At 40.4% G+C, this 19138-nt stretch overlaps 2 protein-coding genes across 2 annotated transcripts; both read left to right on the forward strand.

Annotated features, from left to right (window-relative positions):
• Nucleotides 1-1583: 1583 nt before the first annotated feature.
• On the forward strand, nt 1584-10988 carry rlim (ring finger protein, LIM domain interacting). Its single transcript, XM_034305814.2, has 4 exons — nt 1584-1795; nt 3214-3417; nt 7813-7932; nt 8043-10988. Exons 2-4 carry the CDS (start codon nt 3249-3251, stop codon nt 9662-9664), a joined length of 1911 nt encoding a protein of 636 aa, XP_034161705.1. The 5' UTR covers nt 1584-1795; nt 3214-3248; the 3' UTR covers nt 9665-10988.
• A 5137-nt stretch (nt 10989-16125) lies between these two features.
• Nucleotides 16126-18484, forward strand: glod5 (glyoxalase domain containing 5). Its single transcript, XM_026940613.3, has 4 exons — nt 16126-16283; nt 16732-16887; nt 17897-18052; nt 18167-18484. Exons 1-4 carry the CDS (start codon nt 16236-16238, stop codon nt 18299-18301), a joined length of 495 nt encoding a protein of 164 aa, XP_026796414.3. The 5' UTR covers nt 16126-16235; the 3' UTR covers nt 18302-18484.
• The last annotated feature ends 654 nt before the right edge of the window (nt 18485-19138 follow it).

A 19138-nucleotide genomic window follows, 5' to 3' on the forward strand; every position in this document is an offset into this window, starting at 1 on the left:
TCATGGCGTAGTACTTTGCATATCCAAAATATGACAATACAATACAATAATAAGGAATTTTCATATCATCACAGGTACTCTAAATGTGATTTGGGAAATAGGTTTGGTGCAAGTAGCCAAAAAAAATCACCCAATAGGATGCACTTAGGAGGGAACGGATTTTTAGAGACCAGTATGATTTTTTTTCCTAAGGGCCAAAGCTAGCTTATACACACCGCTCAGCCATAACATTAAAACCACCTGCCTAATTTTGTGTAGGTCTCCCTTGTGCCACCAAAACAGCTCTGACCTGTTGAGGCATGGACTTCACAAGACCTCTGAAGGTGTGCAGTGGTATCTGGCACCAAGACTTTAGCAGCAGATCCTTTAAGTCCTTAAGTTGCAAGGTGGGGCCTCCATGGATCGGACCTGTTTGTCCAGCACATCCCACAGATGCTCGATCAGTTCTCATGCTCACATGCCCATTGTAGGCGCTTTCGGTGGTGGACAGTGGTCAGCATGGGCAGTCTGTCAGGTCTGTGGCTATGCAGCCCCATACGCTGCAAGCTGTGATGCACTGTGTGCTCTGACACCTTTCTATCATAGCCAGAATTTACTTTTTCAGAAATTACGGCTGATAGGTGTAAATCGGTTCCACTTTCCACGGCATCTTCTCTTAATGCGGTGCAACACTTTACAGCCGATTGTATAATTCGACCGACTAAATTAATAATTAATCTAAATAATCTTAACCCACTATATACTCTTTAGTGTATTGTATGCCTAGACACAGTAAGGAGCACTTTATAAGGAACACTTGTGCACCTACTCATTCATGGACAGTAATTATCTAATCAGCCAATCGTGTGGCAGCAGGGCAATCCCAGTGGCCTTCCCAGTCACCAGATCTGAATCCAGTAGAACACCTTTAGGATGTGGTAGAATCTAAAAGGAATGTTTCCAACATCTTGTGGAATCCATACCACGAGGAATTGAGGCTGTTCTGAGAGCAAAGTGAGGCCCTACCCTACTGGCCTACGAAAACATTATGCACAACTTTACTAAAAGATTGATGAATGAGGCCCATTTTGTATTCTGGGAAATGTATACCTATTCAGTTACATCCCTAATGTGTGTATAGGGTCGTGTTTACGCGACAAAAGCCAAAAATTGTTTACACATTGTATCATGTATTTTCCAAAAATCCATTAATTAATTAATTAATTAATTAATTGTTGAGTGGTTGGTTGGTTGATTGATTGTTTGTTTGATTGATTTATTAAAACAGCAGTGTGGGAAGAAATGTGGAGTTACCACTAAACCTAAACCTAAGTAATAAATAATCAAACATTAATTTATCGATTTCATTGCAACCTTTGGTTGCCACTGGGGTATTCTTTAGTAAGCAGGTTGCCTTAATAAACAGTTACTGAATACATAGCTGCTTTAGTATTCAATATTCTGTATGTCTGGTGAAGGCACCAAAGCCCACAACTGGACCACTGTATGTACGAATATATCATTTTTATTACCTCTACGTGTATTGCATAAGTACAGTGTAGTCACTCTTTTGTTTTCTTCCCCTAACGTTTCACAACTAGGACGTCAACGTTTTCGTTTCGAAACCATTCTTGTCTTTCGTAAGATTTCCCATCATTCCCGCACACCGGAAACGGAAACGAGTGTGAAGATAACGGATGGTCTGATGTTCGAGAAAATAGATTGCTAATGCCGGAAAAGATCACCGTATTTTGAAACACACAACTAGACACACTGGTTTGAAGATTAGTATCAAAGTCAACGGATTTAAAAAAAGGTAATCTTTCAGAGGTTAGTTTTATTTCTAGCGTTCGAGGAGCTTTAGCTCGTGTTCTGCTAACTATGCTAGCTGACTCGGTGGCTAAATACGCAGTTTGAGGCCAGAACATCACATCTCTCAATATTCCCCTTCATTAGTGTTCTACTTAGCGAGGATCTGAAAAAAGGTGTCTTTTATACTCTAGCTAGTGCAGCATATGCTCATTTGGAATGGATCCGTAGCGTTTGCTAGCTCGAAAACCGTCGGAAGTGAGAAGGCCTCTGAGTAGCTAACTAGCAGGTAGCTAATTCCAAAGCAAACGGGATTTGGTTGGGCAAACAAAGGTAACCATCGTTTTGTCTTTAAAAAATATACATATTTCACTAGTTTTAATTAGCTGACATTAGCACCATCGTTATGGTTGTGTGTAAACTCGTTCACTTTCCTTTTCCGTGTGAAAACTAAGACGCTAGTTGACTAGCCGAGTGGTTATCATTGACATGACTTATTAGCTAACACTAATAACAATGGGAGTGTTTTTCGCTAATTATGCTTACATGGTGTCGTCGTAGATATGAATACCTAAACTTTTTCAGCATAATTATGGATATGATAATGTTGAACAGTAAGAAGCTCTTGTTAGTTGTTTAATTTTTGGCTCTTGTCGTAAAAAGCTGCTCGCTAGCTATTTAGCCCGACAGCTGCTTTAATTGGATCATGTGGCTGTGGATGTAGTTCAGGATGTGTTGTCTGGTTATGTTAAGCTAGTTGTCTCGATAAGGTGTAGTGTTGGCCTCCTTTCATGATGCCTTTTTGTTTCCATTTCTTCTGTCAGGGTCCATTTTTAAGGCCAGCTCGTTTTTAACTCGTAAGACACGCATTAACTCGTCTGATAGGGTTCATGGCAGATACTAGCTGCCAGTACACAGGCTGAGCAGGTCAAGCTGGTAGACCTTCTTCTTCTTCTTCTTATTATTATTACGATCATTGGTTGTGGTGTTGCACTTGATTCCCCAAGAGTCCACACTGATGGACTCCTCATGATGATGAGAGTCCTCATTTCTCAATGAAATTTGATAATGAAAATGATATTTTTTTAAAATCTCTGAAAGACAGGTTTAGTTAGCCCTGTTAGACCAATTATACCACCCGCCTCTGGACACTGAAGTCATCTGGACTCATCTACAAGCATAACATAATGTCGGCACAGTGCTAGTCTATTTAAATACTGATTATTATTGAGAGAATATTGAATTGTTTGGGTCGTTGTAATATTTGAACAAATAATGAACTCTAAATACTTTGTTCAGCACTAGTTTGGGGAAATAATTCCTTGTATTTGTTTTTTTTTTTAAATAATCTTTGCTTGCTGTATTTGTGTTGAACACATTTGCTAATCTCTGTCCCTCCCTCCTTCCTTCCCTCCCTCTCTCTAGGTGGTGCTGACTTATTCTTTCTGGGTTTGACTGCAATGGAGGGCTCAGACAATGCAGATCAGGGCAGTAGTGAACAGGCCGATTCACAACGCAGGCAACAGCAGGACCGCCTTCACCGAGAGGAGGCCTTCTACCAGTTTGTTAACAATCTGAGTGAGGAGGACTACAGGCTGATGAGAGACAACAATCTTTTCGGCACACCAGGTAACTGTGCTTTTCCTCACTACTGACTGCTTATTTCTGTTCGTAGCATTTTATCCTTACGGGAGGTTAGTTTCTTGGTTATGGGGACACTTAAAACGCAAAGGATCCTCTGCAAGCTTAATCTATTGCTGTTTGGTCCCTTTACATGTACATTTCCTTCTTCTTTTCACTTTTCCCTTTTCCTCAGCAGAGGGTTACTTTAAAGTCTTTGTAGGTGGGAGAATGATGGATAGTTTGGGCACAGTGGATGCTCTTACCTCCCACAATGTAGAATCTGGTAGCACACAAATTAAGGGTGACGTTGTGTGGCAGTCATCCTGGATCATCGTGCACTTAAGTGTGCAGATTGATTACTTGTGATTTTCTTGATTTTTACAATTTTTTTTTTGGCTATTAGGTTTATGTATGGTATTTCACTAATAAGAGAGTACTGGAAAGTTACTTCAAACCAAAAAGGAACGCTAACAAGTTTTAATTGTGTGTGGCTGAGTGTTTGTTTGTTTTTTTTTTTTTATGTTTTTTCCCCCCCTAAATTTATCATGATGCTTTGAATTTTGTTTGTGCTCAAAACAAAACCACCAAACAATTTTGTGGCCCTCTGAAGACGTCCAATTCATTTCTGTCCCAGGACAGTGGAAAGGAATGTTATTTTGGAGCGTCCTTTAGCCGAGGCCCCTGCCAGGAGATGGCATTGAATGGACAATTCTTGTCCTGGTAAATCTGGTGGTTTTCAGTAATGTCCTGTTCCTGGTTCACACGTTTCTTTGAGCAGCAGCAGTTATAAACCGAACATACACCTGCTTATGTTGGAGAGAATAAACATTCACTGGTAAAATTCTGCATATTCGACTTTGTCTCGATAGATCTAACTTCACCCGGGGGTTGGGTCAATAAATATCAGACATGTAGGGCTTTTGATACTTGCGTATTGGTTCTTGTAAAAGGATCATCAGAAGGAAATTTTCCAATAAACGGCTTGACTAAACATGTACACCTTGGGAACCCTTATCCCCCTTTCAGTTTCCTATGGGTTTGGTGCGCGACAAGATGTCTCGAAATAAAAGGCTATTAGTTTGCTGTATCTGGAGATTAAGTTTAGATTCGATCCCTTTAGAATCTTGTATCTTTGTAATGATTGCAGACAGCAAATATGAAAACTGTGAATTGACAGAATTAGGACTAGTCTCCCAATACTTGACCAAACAAAGAGACATAGCTGGTTTGTAGTTGCTGATGAGCCTCAGAAGGATCCACAACCAGGGCCACATGATTCTTGCTGAAACTAGATGTGATTCTTTCTTGCTATTTATTTATTTATTTTTATTTTTTTACTTGTTTGGAAAGGAACAGCTTGTATGTATATTAAATGCTTAAATTACAGTAGCAGACTGTGGAGATACAGTGCCTTGCATAAGTACCCCCCCTCCACCCTTCTTCTTTTATTAGTGTTACAGTCTGAAATTAAAATTAAGATTAAGGTCTGTGGAGTTAATTTGGATTTTAACATTTGATTTACACTACGTCTAACATTTCAAGGTGCAAAATATATATTATTGCGACAAAAAAAATTAACGAATGTCTGCTTTTTTTTGTTTAATTACCTAAGTATTCAACCCACTGGGTCAATACTTTGTAGAACTACATCTGGCTCAAATTACAGCTGTAGCAGCATATGTCTCTTTCAGCTTTGCAAATTTGAGTCCTGATATGTTTTGCCCATTCTTCTTGGCAAAATTGCACAAGCACTGTCAGATTGGATACAGACCCTTGGTGAATCTTGCCACAAAGAAATCAGATTAAGGTCTAGGCTTTCACTGGGCCATTATTACACATTCAGATTCCTGGTTTTGAACCACCCTAGTATAGCTTTAACAAGTTGTTGTCAAGTTGGAAGGTGAACCTCTGAAAGCAGTCTCTTGCAGACTACAACAGGTTTTCTTTGTCCTCAAGCCTGACCAGTTTCCCAGTCCCTACTGATTCAATTCAATTCATTTCATTTTTATTTGTATAGCGCTTTTTTACAAAGGTCATTGTCTCAAAGCAGCTTTACACAAACAAAAGTGAAGTGAAGTGTGTGTGTGTGTGTGTGACGTCTCTGATGAGCAAGCAGGGTCGACGGTGGCAAGGAAAAACTCCCTGAGATGGTGATAGGAAGAAACCTTGAGAGGAACCAGACTCAACAGAGAACCCATCCTCATATGGGTTTACACTGTAGTGTGCGTGTGTGTGTGTACAATGTGTGTTGGTGTAGTCCATGGAAAACAGCTGAAGCGTCTTCGTGGCAGTGTGAAGCATTGCTGGTGGACAGGTCCAGAGTGAAGGGGGGGAGGTCTGGATTACCAGCAGCTCAGGAGTGATGCTCATCTGGTCCAGAGCGTAGGGGGGTCTGGATCACCGGCAGCTCAGGAGTGTAGCTCAGCAGAAAGAGAAGGAAAGTGGTTAGGTACACTCAGTCACCGTGTGGAGATAAAACTTAATGAGGAGTGCAGGGGACTCCGGCAGGACTAGCTATAACAGCATAACTAAAAGGAGAACCAGGGGGAAACACAGACATGAGAGATCCCTGATTTGTAAGCCATACAGTCACTCTGCTGAGTGACTAACGAGAGTGAGGAAGACAGCATCCAAACACACCAGATCACCATAACACTCAACATCCACGAGTCCCCCAGATCTACTCCTTTGTCTAAAACACTAGTCGCTAAATGCTAGGTTAAATAAATAAGTCTTCAACCTCAACTTAAACACTGAGACCGTGTCTGCTTCACTGCTACATTAACTGGGAGGCTATTCCATAATTTTGTGGCTTGGTAAGAGAAAGCTCTGCCCCCTGCCGTGGTTTTGGCAATGCGTGGTACTGATAGACAGCCTGCATCCTTAGAGCGAAGTAGGCGCGGCGGAACGTAAGGTACTAACATATCGCTTAAATACTGCGGAGCGAGACCGTTTAATGCTTTATAGGTTAGGATGAAAAGCTTGGTGCTTCCACCACCATGGAAGGTTCATTGTGGGGATGGTGTTCTCAGGATAAGCAGTTTAGGGTTTCTGCCAAAAATAGCACTTAGTGCCAAGACCAAAAAGACATTTTGGTCTCATCAGATCAGAGACACTTTTTCCTCATGTTTACTGAGTCATGTTTATGCTTTTTTGGAAACCTCAAAATTGAATTTCATACTATTATATAATATTCTATCAATATTAATATCTGGTTAAATTTTTAGTTGTAGCAATGTGTACTTCTGTCTGTACCACATTGGGAAAGTAAAATAAGACAACCAGTTGAATCGGTCTTGATAAACACTATGCATAATGCGTCACTCACAAGTTTTGAGCAAAGCATCACATGCAGCCATGAATCACTTGCCCCATTCATTAATTTCACTAATTGGGAATGTAATATTCAGCACATAGTATCGATTTGTTTATGATACATTTGTTCCTTCTCTTTACAAGTGGACATTTTAGTCATTTTAATTCTTGTAGATTAGCCTTCTGATGTTCTCTTTTTCTTCTTTAAACTCTCAGTCTGTGTGCGTGAAGTCATGCAATACGTCTGTGGTCCTTGGTCATGGAAAATAAGAGGGAGTAGTGGTACTTTATTAATGTAATGGTTGTACTTGTGCTAATGCTGCAAAATCCATGCTGTTCTTGATTTGAACTGCATTCAAAAACTAACTGAGAGATTAATTTTGTCCAGGCCTGTAGGAAATCCGGTCTGCATTTGTCTAACTGAATAGTCTAAAAAGCTGCAAATGGACATATTTCAATACAGTATAATTGCATTGTGGCGAGTGGACATTATTGAGATCTATTTAAAAGTTGCTTGATTGGCAGCGATTCCCCCTTCAATGGTCTCTGGCTGTTTATGTTATCATAAGTAATAATCCATACTCAAAATAATCCATACTTTACAGTTAAGCACTCTTTTAATTTATAATCTCCGCAAGCAGGTATGGCCAATTAAATTCATAATTTTTTGCTTGTATTTTCTTTCACTGTATAGTTGTCTTTGATTTTAGTATACACTACTCTGCTCTTTTTTCCATTTAAAATGGACTAGTTGTGATCATCAGAAGACCAAAAGTTGGATATGCAGCATTTTACAATGTGTTCTTGTTACTGTGTATCCAGTGTTTAGCTACTTATTGTTGTCATTACATGCCAGTAATTTCTAAACAAAGAATTGATATTCCTGGTGATGTTTATTTATTTCTCTACTTACTTTCAATTTTCTTTGTTCTCGCCTGATAAGTCACTGAATAAAGAGATACTGACAGACCTCGGCAGCCATCTTATCTGTTCTTCAACAGCCATACATCCACATAAAGATAGATTATTATTTTAACCTTCAATATATGTTTTTTTTTTTTTTTTTTTTTTTTTTTTTTTTATCAGGTGAAATTACCGAGGAAGAGTTGTTAAACCGCCTTCATCAAATTAGGGATGGCCCTGAACAGCCACATAGTAGCAACAGCAGCAGCAACAGTCCTCAAGTCAGTAGGGGGGAGCCCAGAGGTACGTGATTCAAATTAATATAAATTATTAGGTCACATAGTGTAATTGCTCTTTTAAAATGTGTTGGAGAATTGGATCACATGTCTCTAAAATGTTGTGGTTTTCTTCAGTTTCTGAGGCAGAGGGTACAGAAGAAGCATCCAATGGCGACAACCTTCTTGACTGGCTCAACACTGTGCGTCAAACGGGCAACACCACAAGAAGCGGGCACCGGGGCAACCAGTCATGGCGGGCGGTGAGCCGAACCAATCCAAGTAGTGGAGACTTCCGCTTCAGCTTGGAGATCAACATCAATCGCAACATAGCTGAGCAGCAAACACAGACTGAGGCCGATCGGCTAGACGCAGAACAAAGCCGCACTGATGGCACTGTATCTGAACCTGAGACACCCATGGAGGCGGCAGAGGTGGTTGAAGAGCCAGTGGTGGAGGAGATGGCTGTTATAGTCGAGCCAGAGCTTCCTGCACCTAATAGCCCAGCTGTAACCCGGCCGACAAGCCCACAAAATCAGCTCCCAACTTCTCCAAGTCTGCCTCAAGTAGAACGCCCAAGTAGAGGCCAGATTAGAGCCCGTAGTCCAAGCCCGGAACAGCGCAGAACCAGGGCGCGAACAGCTAGGAGTCATTTAGCTCTCAGCCTGGACCAGTTAGATGGGCTTCCGCAGGCTCGCCATGGTCTACCCTCTCGAAGTCCTGATCCTGTCCCCGAAGTTCAGGTAGATGGCAGCTCCAGGACACGACTCCATGTTCTTTCTCGGCAGAATATACAGTTAGAAAATGAGGAAACTATAGCAACTACAGAGCCCCAACCAGCACCTCAGCCCCACCAGGAAGTTGAAACGCCTTCAGGAGAAACAGGTGCTTCAGCCCGACGTCCTCCAACAATAATGCTGGATTTGCAGGTTCGTAGAGTGCGACCAGGTGAGTACCGCGAGAGAGACAGCATTGCCAACCGTACCCGCTCTCGATCACAGACCTCAAACAACACTTTCTTGTATGAAACCGAGCGTGGAGGCTTTCGCAGGACCTTTTCACGTTCAGAAAGGGCAGGTGTGAGAACGTACGTCAGCACTATCCGTATTCCCATCAGGAGGATCTCAGATGCCGGGCTTGGTGAGGCCACCTCCATGGCCCTGCAGTCCATGATCCGGCAGATCATGACTGGCTTTGGTGAACTCAGCTACTTCATGGACTCTGACTCGGACTCCACAGACTCAAGCCGTGGCTCCAACCCCGCGGCAGATCTTGCTGACGCGCTGGGAAATCCAGATGCTGGAAGTCCCTCTACTGTGACTGAGCCATCACTTGGGGCAGGAGGCTCAATTCAGAGTGGCTCAGAAGCACAGACTGAAGAGAGGGAGGACAGTGGTGCAGCTCTGAGAGAGAGCAGGGCAAGGCAACGAGCTCCTGTCAGCCTAGAGGATTCCGGCTCTTTGCCCTTTCTGCGACTTGCACATTTCTTCTTGCTCAATGATGAAGATGATGATCAGCCCAGGGGCCTCACCAAAGAGCAAATCGATAACCTTTCCATGCGCAATTTCGGTGAGAGTGATGCACTCAAGACCTGTAGTGTCTGCATTACAGAGTATGCTGAAGGCAACAAGCTTCGCAAACTTCCCTGCTCACATGAGTATCACGTGCATTGTATTGACCGTTGGCTTTCAGAGAATTCAACTTGCCCCATTTGTCGCAGGGCAGTCCTTGTTTCTGCCAACAGAGAGAGCGTTGTTTAGACTCCTGTCATACTTCATACTATTCTTTCGCCTTACTATAACATTTGGTACCTGCAGACATGCAAACGCAAACTATGTTAGAGCATCAGATTGATGAGATGTGTAGAGTACATTTACAGAGACACTTCACTTATGCTCAAATCCAGACTTTTATCTCCTGAAGGTTCCAGTGAAATAGTAAATGTTATTTATCCAAAATGTTTGATTACATTGCAATGATTAAGAATTAAGAACTAATCATTTGTGCTTATACGTTAGACTGGGTGCAATCTGATTAGATGGAAATCAGGCATTCTGATAGTTGAAAGATATATTTATGTACAATTTATTGCTTTTGGATTATCTAAAGAATTGTTTTGATCCATTGTAATTGTAATTTGGACACCATTTTAGGTTCTCAGCAAAAGTTATTAGCAACATTTTTCTTCAGTATACATAAGTGTAAAAAAGATGTAATGCTATTAAATGATCTATAAGTGAGTTTTCAGTTTGGCCAACAAGAACCTTTACTTCAGATAAGGACTGTGTTTCCTCAAACATCAATTAAGCCTAGTCTAATATACTGTCAATGGGAGTTCTTAAAAATCCATTTTAGCCATGATTTAATCTGACATAATTAGACTAGGCTTTTGCTGAGAACATCTCTCACTGAATTTTGTAAAGAAGGCGTGTTCCTGAGTTTTGCTGCGTGAAAAATTGATCAAATGTGAGTTTCAAGCCCTATAATGCCACCACGCTGTATTTACTCCCAAGGCTTTTCATCTTAACAGTGGTCGTTCAAGATACTGACTCAAATCACTTCATATTTCAGAACAAGTTAAAGGACTTGCATATCACAGATGCTAGTACAACATGTACAAAAGAAGAATTTGATCTGTATAAACTTGGTACAGACATGAAGGTTCAAGTTTAAATTGAAGAGTTATCTCCTGGAAACAAAGTTTCTCTCCATCTTCTGTATATTGCAGTAGCACTACTCTGTTGTGCCGAACTGAAACAATGAAGGTTATTTCTTCATATTTGTCCGATAGTAGGTTTTTAATGTATTTGGTAAATAAAGTTTCTGGTTGAAGAGTACTGAAGAATAAGTAAAGACAGACAAAAGCAATCATAAAGTCATCTTAATTCTTCTAAAGTGGAGTCCATTCCCAAGTATTCTCTCTGACTGGCCACAGCAGGATTCTTTTTTTTTTTTTTTTTTTTGCACTATTGGCATGCAGCCTCAGATGTCCATCAATGCAGCCCAATATAGTTCAGAATGTTTTATAAATTTGCAAGTTGCATTTTAGTGAACAGGGTGGTGTTGCTTTTTTTTTTTTTTTTTTTTTTAAAGTATGTATAGGCTTTCAGTTAAAATATTTTGTTAGTCACTTGTATGGCTAACCCACTAATTTTAGGTCTCCAATTATGCTGACAAACTGACCACATTAAAAAAAAAAAACACACCCTATAACACTGTGTTGTGCTAATTCAACCCAGAGTGCTTCGTACCTTGGGCACTTTCTGAGACTGTGATGGTGACATTTAATAAATTTGAATGTGGGACTTCTTGGACTTTTTATGAAATTAATTCTAGTTCTGCACATTGTCAGTATTTTCTCACGTTCTCTCACCTTATGTTCAGTTTGCTCTATTATTAACCTGAATGAGTCATGGGATGAGCTTCTGAACTTCTGAACGGAAACAGTGTGTGTAGGTGTGCATTTTAAATCAAGCAAGAAAACAAGTTTTATAGGCTTTAACCAATAATAGATGTTCCTAAAGTTGTTTTGTGGGGGTTTTGGCTGTTGTATTCTTTGCTTAGTTCTTTGGGTGAAAGTTTTGTGCACCTCTCCACAAGCATTTTTCTGCATTCTTAGCTCAGACTTGGCTACAACTAGTATATACAGTATGGGTTCCTTCAAGCCACGTTGTGTGTGTGTGTATAAAATATATAATGTGAAACCACAACGGCCTAATTATTTATATAGAATGTGACCCATAACAAACTAACTTCACTATCCTATTTTTATTATGAGTAATTTTGGGTAGTTATGTATGAGTGAGAGCTTCAGTTAAAGATATTTTATTCATTGGCTTGTAAGAGAATGTAAGCTATGGCTCATGTTTGTAAACCTGCATTCTGGTGACTAAAAGTCAGTCACTTAATGTTTAACTTTTTCAGTAAACCATTTCAGACCCTGTGGCTATTACAATGGACATCATGTGTTTGTATTTATTTATTTATTTTCATTTTTGTATTATTAAAAAAAAGAGACCACCTGGACCTTTTAATAGCAAATTAGATGCCAACAAAAAACCTTTCCATGATATTTCAAGAAAAATCTAGCTCACTATAATGAGGCATGACTCAAAAGAGGAGGACTAAGGGCTCTTTTTAACCCTTGTAAACATATTTATGGCTCATTTCTGTAGGTGTTTGTTATAATATTAAATAGTTGTTGGTGAAATAGAGTCCAGTATTAACAGTACTATAACTGGCTATCCAGGATTTTTTACTTTTTCAAGCCAGTTCTTCAGTGCTCATGCTAAATGTACTGCTGCAAATATTTGCATAAATTTTTGCATCACAGCAAATCCTGGGTGTAAAATAAGCTGAAAATATTCGGTTTTCAGACTACCCAGATATTGAAGTGCTTGAGTTAACTGACAGTGATGTAAGGAATAAATCAGGATGGGTCATGCTTTTATAGGACAGTAACAACTGGATGGTGTGATGCTGCCTTATGCAGAGCAGAGGTACTGCTACCACCCTGAAGATGATTACTTTCCAATACCAGCATGTGATTTATTCCTCTTATTCCATAGCAATTTTCCAAAGATTACTATTTTTTTTTTAAAGAATGACACATTTCACTTTTTATTCATTTAAATTTGATATATAGTTGATAAAATCTTCTTTTAATGCTGTGCAAAACTTCCTTAGAACCAACACTAAGTAACCAATAAGTCTCGTATGTCTCAAGCTGCAATGTGCGTATATTCCCTAGTGTGCCATTATCGAGCTTCCTATGACACTTCCGGCTTCTCCAGCACATCACTGGGGAGGGTGCGATGGGTTTCTGGCTGACAGTCACCAAGACACTTTGCTTTGAATTAAAAAAAAAAAAAAAAAAAGTTTCCTTGTCTGATGTGCTTGGTGTCTATGATCACCTGGGTTCAGCAAATATTTTTTTCTGTTTTCATGTCAAAACATTTTTCTTTTCACTTCGCTTAATTCACATCTAATTCGTCTTTTCTGTCATTCAGGTCCAGGTTTCAAGGAGCTGTTAAGCTGTTAAATAATATATACACTGATCATCCATAACATTAAAAACACTGACAGGTGAAGTGAATAACATTGATTATCTCGTTACAGTGGCACCTGTCAAGGGGTGGGATATATTAGGCAGCAGGTGAACAGTCAGTTCCCAAAGTTGATGTGTTGGAAGCAGGAAAAATGTGCAAGCTTAAGGATCTGAGGGACTTAAAGAGTGCAACTGTGATGGCTAGATGACTGGGTCAGAGCAGCTCCAAAACGGCAGTCTTGTGGAGTGTTTCCTGTATGCAGTGGTTATTACCCTACCGAAAGTGGTCGAAGGAAGGAAAATTGGTGAACCGGTGACAGGTTATGGACGCCCAAGGTTCACTGATACGTGTGGGGAGCTAAGGCTAGTGTGTCTGATCCAATCCCTCAGAAGAGCTACTGTAGCATAAATTGCTGAAAAAGTTAATGCTGGCTAGAAAAGGTGTCAGAGCACATAGTGCATTGCAGCTTGCTGCATATGGGGCTGCGTAGCCACAGACCAGTCAGAGTGCCCATGCTGACCCCTGTCCACTGCCGAAAGTGCCTACAATGGGCATGTGAGCATGAGAACTGGACCATGGAGCAATGGAAGAATGTGGCCTGGTCTGATTAATCACGTTTTCTTTTACATTCTGTGGACGGCTGGATGCGTGCATGTCGCTTACCTGGGGAAGAGATGGCACCAGGATGCACTATGGGAAAAAGGCAAGCTGGCGGAGGGGATGTGATGCTCTGGGCAATGTTCTGCTGGGAAACCTTGGGTTAAGGAACATAACAAAAAGTTCAAGGTGTTGACTTGGCCTCTAAATTCCCCAGATCTCAATCCAATAGAGCATCTGTGGGATGTGCTAGACAAACCTACAGGACTTAAAGGATCTGCTGCTAACGTTTTAGACAACGGGTTAGAGCTGTTATGGTGGGACAAGGGGGACCTACACAATATTAGGCAGGGGCTTTTAATGTTATGGCTGATTTGTTTTATTGGCATAGACATGAGTCAAAATAACTTCCACTTCTACCTCTGAGAAAGTCACTTCTGCTCTGTGAGCTTTGCCTTTTTATGGGTTTTTGTGGGCGTCACCAAATACAAATCTCAGCTGGGCCATGCACACACCTGGTAATTTACGAGTGATTGGAATTCAACAACAAGTATGAAGAAAACCAGCATTTACACACAACTTTACTAAAAGATTGATAAACGAGGCCCTATGTTGTGTTACAGCTGCAAAACAAGTTAGTTCCTGTTACCACTTGTGTTCTAGCTACTATAAATAGTCATTCACTAACCAGCCTCTTTCTCTCTTAAAAGAAGTGTTTTCTCTGAGTGTTACAAAGCTCTGACAATTGAGACTCCTTCCAAAAATGCTAAATCAACTTCTCACAGAACACATCCCCATATCAGAGTTTGTGTCCTTTTAAAATCTGTTTATGTGCCATACAAGACCATGTGTAAATTGTTACTATAGAAACTGTAACAGTAGTGCAAGTGCATTAATATAAACCTGTAATTTGCCTTGCAGGTGGTACTATTTTCAACTCTGCAGTTATAGAAACTTGACCAATCAGATTCAAGCATTGTGGTCTGGGATAATATATTTTTTTTATATGAATAGTTCAATGAATAATTTGAATGAATTTGTGGATATTGCACATTTTCAGACCCAGTATGCACTGAAATAGACTGGGAAAATATTTAAACTTTTTTTTTTTTTTTTTTTTGTTAAGATTAAGATCTCTAACAGTGAAGTGGGTTCGACATTTGAATGATTCCCACCTGTGTTCAAGAAGCTCCACCCCCAGGATCTACAGTGGCCCATAAAGTGTCTATAAAATGACCGACAGTAGGTGCATTGAAACACAAACAAGGTTTCCAGACCGGAGGTCCATTTTCCAAATGGGTTTTCTCAGTGACTTAACACACAAGGCCACGACTTACTCCTTAAAAAAAAAAAAAATCATGTTTAACATATCCTCCATGTTATTTGTACAAGTAAGGAATAAAAAAAATGATTAATGCATCTTTAAAGGGTTAATCATGTAGCTAACATTTTAGAAAATTGCTTTAGTTTAGCTTATTACACTCTTCCGTGTCAGTTTGCAGAGGGTAAGAATATAAATAATTTAAATAGGTATTTTTTACACAACACTGACCAGGGCGTTTAGGAATTGATAAACAACTCACTTCATATCATTTAGAGGCTGTCTCTCGTTTACTTCAGTATTTTGTATGCATGATATACTGTCAGGGAGGCAAACAATAGTACTCCGTCCTACTACTCAGGCAAGTGAGATGAGCCCGATCGACCCAATGGTGACACTATTGCGAAGGGGTTTACGTTTTGGTCCATATCTCATGACCTGTGTCCTACAATCAACAATCAACAATCAGTCCTACAATCAAAATTCTTGTCCAACAAAAAAAAGCCTCAAGAACCAGTTAGCTCTGCCAGCTTAGTTTATATATATATATATATATATATATAAACACAAATTTGGCAAAATACTCAGAAGGGAGTGAAACTTAATAATTCTCAAAAACATGTTGAAATTAGTGGGGGCACGGTAGCCTCGCAGTACAGGAGGACTAGTGGTTAGGCCACATTGCTCTCAGCACTGTGGCCCAGGTTTGATTCCTGGCCAGGGAACCAACCCCAGCCACTGCGATTGCATGCAACAGTGTGCTTTCAGTGCCGGTCCCAAGCCCCGATAAAATTGGGGAGGGTTGCATCAGGAAGGCATCCGGTGTAAAAACTGTGCCAAATCAAATATGCGGACCAATGATCTGCCGTGGTGACCCCTAACGGGAGCAGCCGAAAGAGGAACAACACCAACAACAACGTTAGCCTTGCACCTCCAGGGTTGTGGGTTCGAATCCTCGAAGCCTCTGCCCTGGGTACGCAGAGTTTGCATCTTCTCCTCATGCTTTGGGGTTTCCTCCAGGTACTCCGGTTTCCTCCCCCAGTCCAAAGACATGTGTTGTAGGCTGACTGGTATCTTGTGTGTGTGTGATTGTGCCCTGCAGTGAGTTGGGACCCTGTCGAGGGTGTCCCCCACCTTGTGTCCCTGGGATAGGCTCCAGGCTCCCCTGTGACCCTGTGTAGGAAAGCAGTACAGAGGATGGATGGATGGATATACTGTCTTTGTCTTGCACACTAACAGGTGAGAAGTTTCAGTTATTACGGTAAGACGTGTTTCCCTTTGAAAACTGACCTCGGGTGATTGAGTTTTTCCAGCCTGTTAAGCTAAGAAGCAGCTACATAATCACCGCGTTTATTCAGGGGTGTCATGGCTTTACGAATCTGCGGCTTCTTCCGTCAGGGAATCTACACTACGGTAACGTAGCGCCATAGTCACGCGCCACTGGCCCTGATTTCATGACTTTATTGTGAGCCAGAATGATTAAACACTTCCGTACTTTTAAACAGTCTGCACTTTTAAAGTAACTTTTTTAAGACGTCATAAGATTACTGGATGTGTTACGCTTTAGATGTCTATATTATCAGTTATATTTTATGAACAATTCAAAGCCTAATACGAAAACAACATTATTAATTTAACAAGCCTGACGTGCTAATTCAGCAGGCTAATTTCCTTGTACCGTAAATACTCCAATAATACGGCGTGGGAAAGTAGAAAGTCGAAAAGTAGAAAAGTAGAAAAGAAAAGTAATATACATGGTTGACTTGCGGTGACTGAAAAGACACACACTCAATATATATGTCTTAATTTTGGCGTAAGATTAACGTATATATATATATTTTTTCACTCTTGTCGTATAAAGTCGGCTGTGTTGAGTGGAGCAGTCGGGGCTCGCCTGAAGAGCTCGTGCCCGGTTCAGATCAGCCATCTGGATCATCTCGTGCTGACGGTTCGGGATGTGAAGAGAAGCACACACTTCTACTCCTCAGTCTTGGGAATGGGTGTAGTAACTTTTAAGGTAGACCACCTAGAGCACCTGTAGCCCACTGACAACACATGCATCAGTGGCCTCTCCAGTCTCTTCTATTAGTGATGGAAACATTATGTCATTGTAATATAAGAATTACCACAAGGTGGCAGCATTGTACAAATAATACACTTCCACATAGAACTTCAATTGACAGCATGACAACATTTGGCAGACGCCCTTATCCAGAGCGACTTACATTGATCTCATTTTATGTAACTGAGCAGTTGAGGGTTAAGGGCCTTGCTCAAGGGGCCAGCAGTGGCAGCTTGGTGGTGCTGGGGATTGAACTCATGACCTTCTGATTGTTAGGCCAACGTCTTAACCACTGAAGCAGTGGATGAGTTTTCAAAGGAATAAGATTAAACGTATATGTTTACTTGCTGAAAACTTATAATTTGTGCATTTTCACCACTCTGTACTGCTTAAAAGCTTTTGCAGTTTTAATAATTTAATTTATAAATTACCAGTACCCCATAAATGGTTAGGGCACTAATACAGGGTGTCCCAAAGTCTCCATACATAATATATAGGGGACTATGAATGCCAGCACCACATTGGTTGTGCCTTCGTCAGTGGATGTTTGTGGACGTCCATTTCTCAGTTGGTCTGCAACACTTCCAGTCTTTTTGAATTTGTTAATAAGTTTGGGAACAGTGTCGTGTGTCATGTGCTTGCCAGGTTCTCGATCCAGCCATGAGAATGATTTCAATACGTTCTTCTTTTGTCAAAGGCATTCTTAAAAGATATCTAAAAAAAAAAATAATAATAATATGTATGGAGACTTTTGGGACACCCTGTAGAGTAACATTTCAATTTCCAGTCCTTCCTTCTTTCCTTCCCTTCACCCATCTATCTTCAGTCTAAAGGAATTTATATCACAAATCATTTATAATTGTTGTTGTGTTCTGATGTTCCCTACACTATGATGTGCAATGTGAATGTAACATACTGATCAGCTTTATCCTACACTACATCTTTACTCTGCTCTATATCTTAGGGAAACCGTAAGGCTCTGAGCTTTGGAGAGCAGAAATTCAACTTACACGAGGTTGGGAAAGAGTTTGAGCCAAAAGCCAATAATCCTATGCCAGGCTCAGCAGATCTTTGTCTCATCACAAAGACCCCGCTGGAAACAGTTGCTGCCCATCTGAAGGTGCACCTAATTCAGAACAATCCAGACTACAGAAGAACATGCAATATTGATTTCTGTTTTATAAATGATTTGCATAATTATTATTATTATTATTATTTTTTAATCTATTGACAGGAATGTGGGGTGACGATTGAGGAAGGGCCAGTTGAGAGGACAGGAGCGGTAGGCCCCATCAAGTCCCTGTACTTCCGAGATCCTGACCACAACCTGATTGAAGTTTCCAACTACAGTAACTTGAACAAGACTTGAACAAGAGCAGTCTAATTGTGGAGGAAACTGCCATTTGGCTGTTACACTCTTAACAGTAAGAACAGGACCAAAATCATCAAATCATACGAAACTGTAAAACTTGTGAAAATGTACATCTCTGGTAGATGTGATATTAATCACCCTATGGCAAATGCAATAAAATAAAAGCTGTGTTTGAGAACATAGGGTCTGGTAATATCATTATTATTATTTTTTTTTTGTTAATTATACAGTAAACCTCCAAGACATTGCCAGCAACCTGATAAAGGTGTCCAGCTACAACTTATCCCCAAATTCTACTAGTTACAGCTTCCACATTGAAAGCATTATCTTTGTGTTCACAGTGTTGCGTTAATCTTTGAATCCACACTTTCCATTTGGACATTAGGTCACTCTCTAAAAACAGTTTTTCTTTAGCTTCAGTATTGAGATTCAGTGTTTTAGATTCAGTATTGAATCTAACTTTCTGTGGTTTGAGAGGTAAAGATCCTGGCTTGTACTTATACAACCTCCCACTTAGTCTACTTGTTCAGAAACAAGCTTCAGTATATTCCAAACTCAGCTGTCAGGGTCTACACACACACACACACACACACACACACACACACAAACTTGGGCTTGACTTGAGTGATGATTCTTTTGCAATGTCCTGTGGACTTTCTGTACAGGTCACTTGTCACACCCATGTTGACCACATTTTGAATCATCACTCATGTTAGACAATCACCATTTTGAAAAACACTAACATTCCTGTCTATATGTTGAATTACAATGTGACCTTGAGTATGATTAAGGTGCTATCTAAGTAAGAAATAAAACACGACAGGGCCTACTGTT

Source organism: Pangasianodon hypophthalmus, chromosome 7 (assembly GCF_027358585.1).
Source record: "Pangasianodon hypophthalmus isolate fPanHyp1 chromosome 7, fPanHyp1.pri, whole genome shotgun sequence".
Lineage (NCBI taxonomy): Eukaryota > Metazoa > Chordata > Actinopteri > Siluriformes > Pangasiidae > Pangasianodon > Pangasianodon hypophthalmus.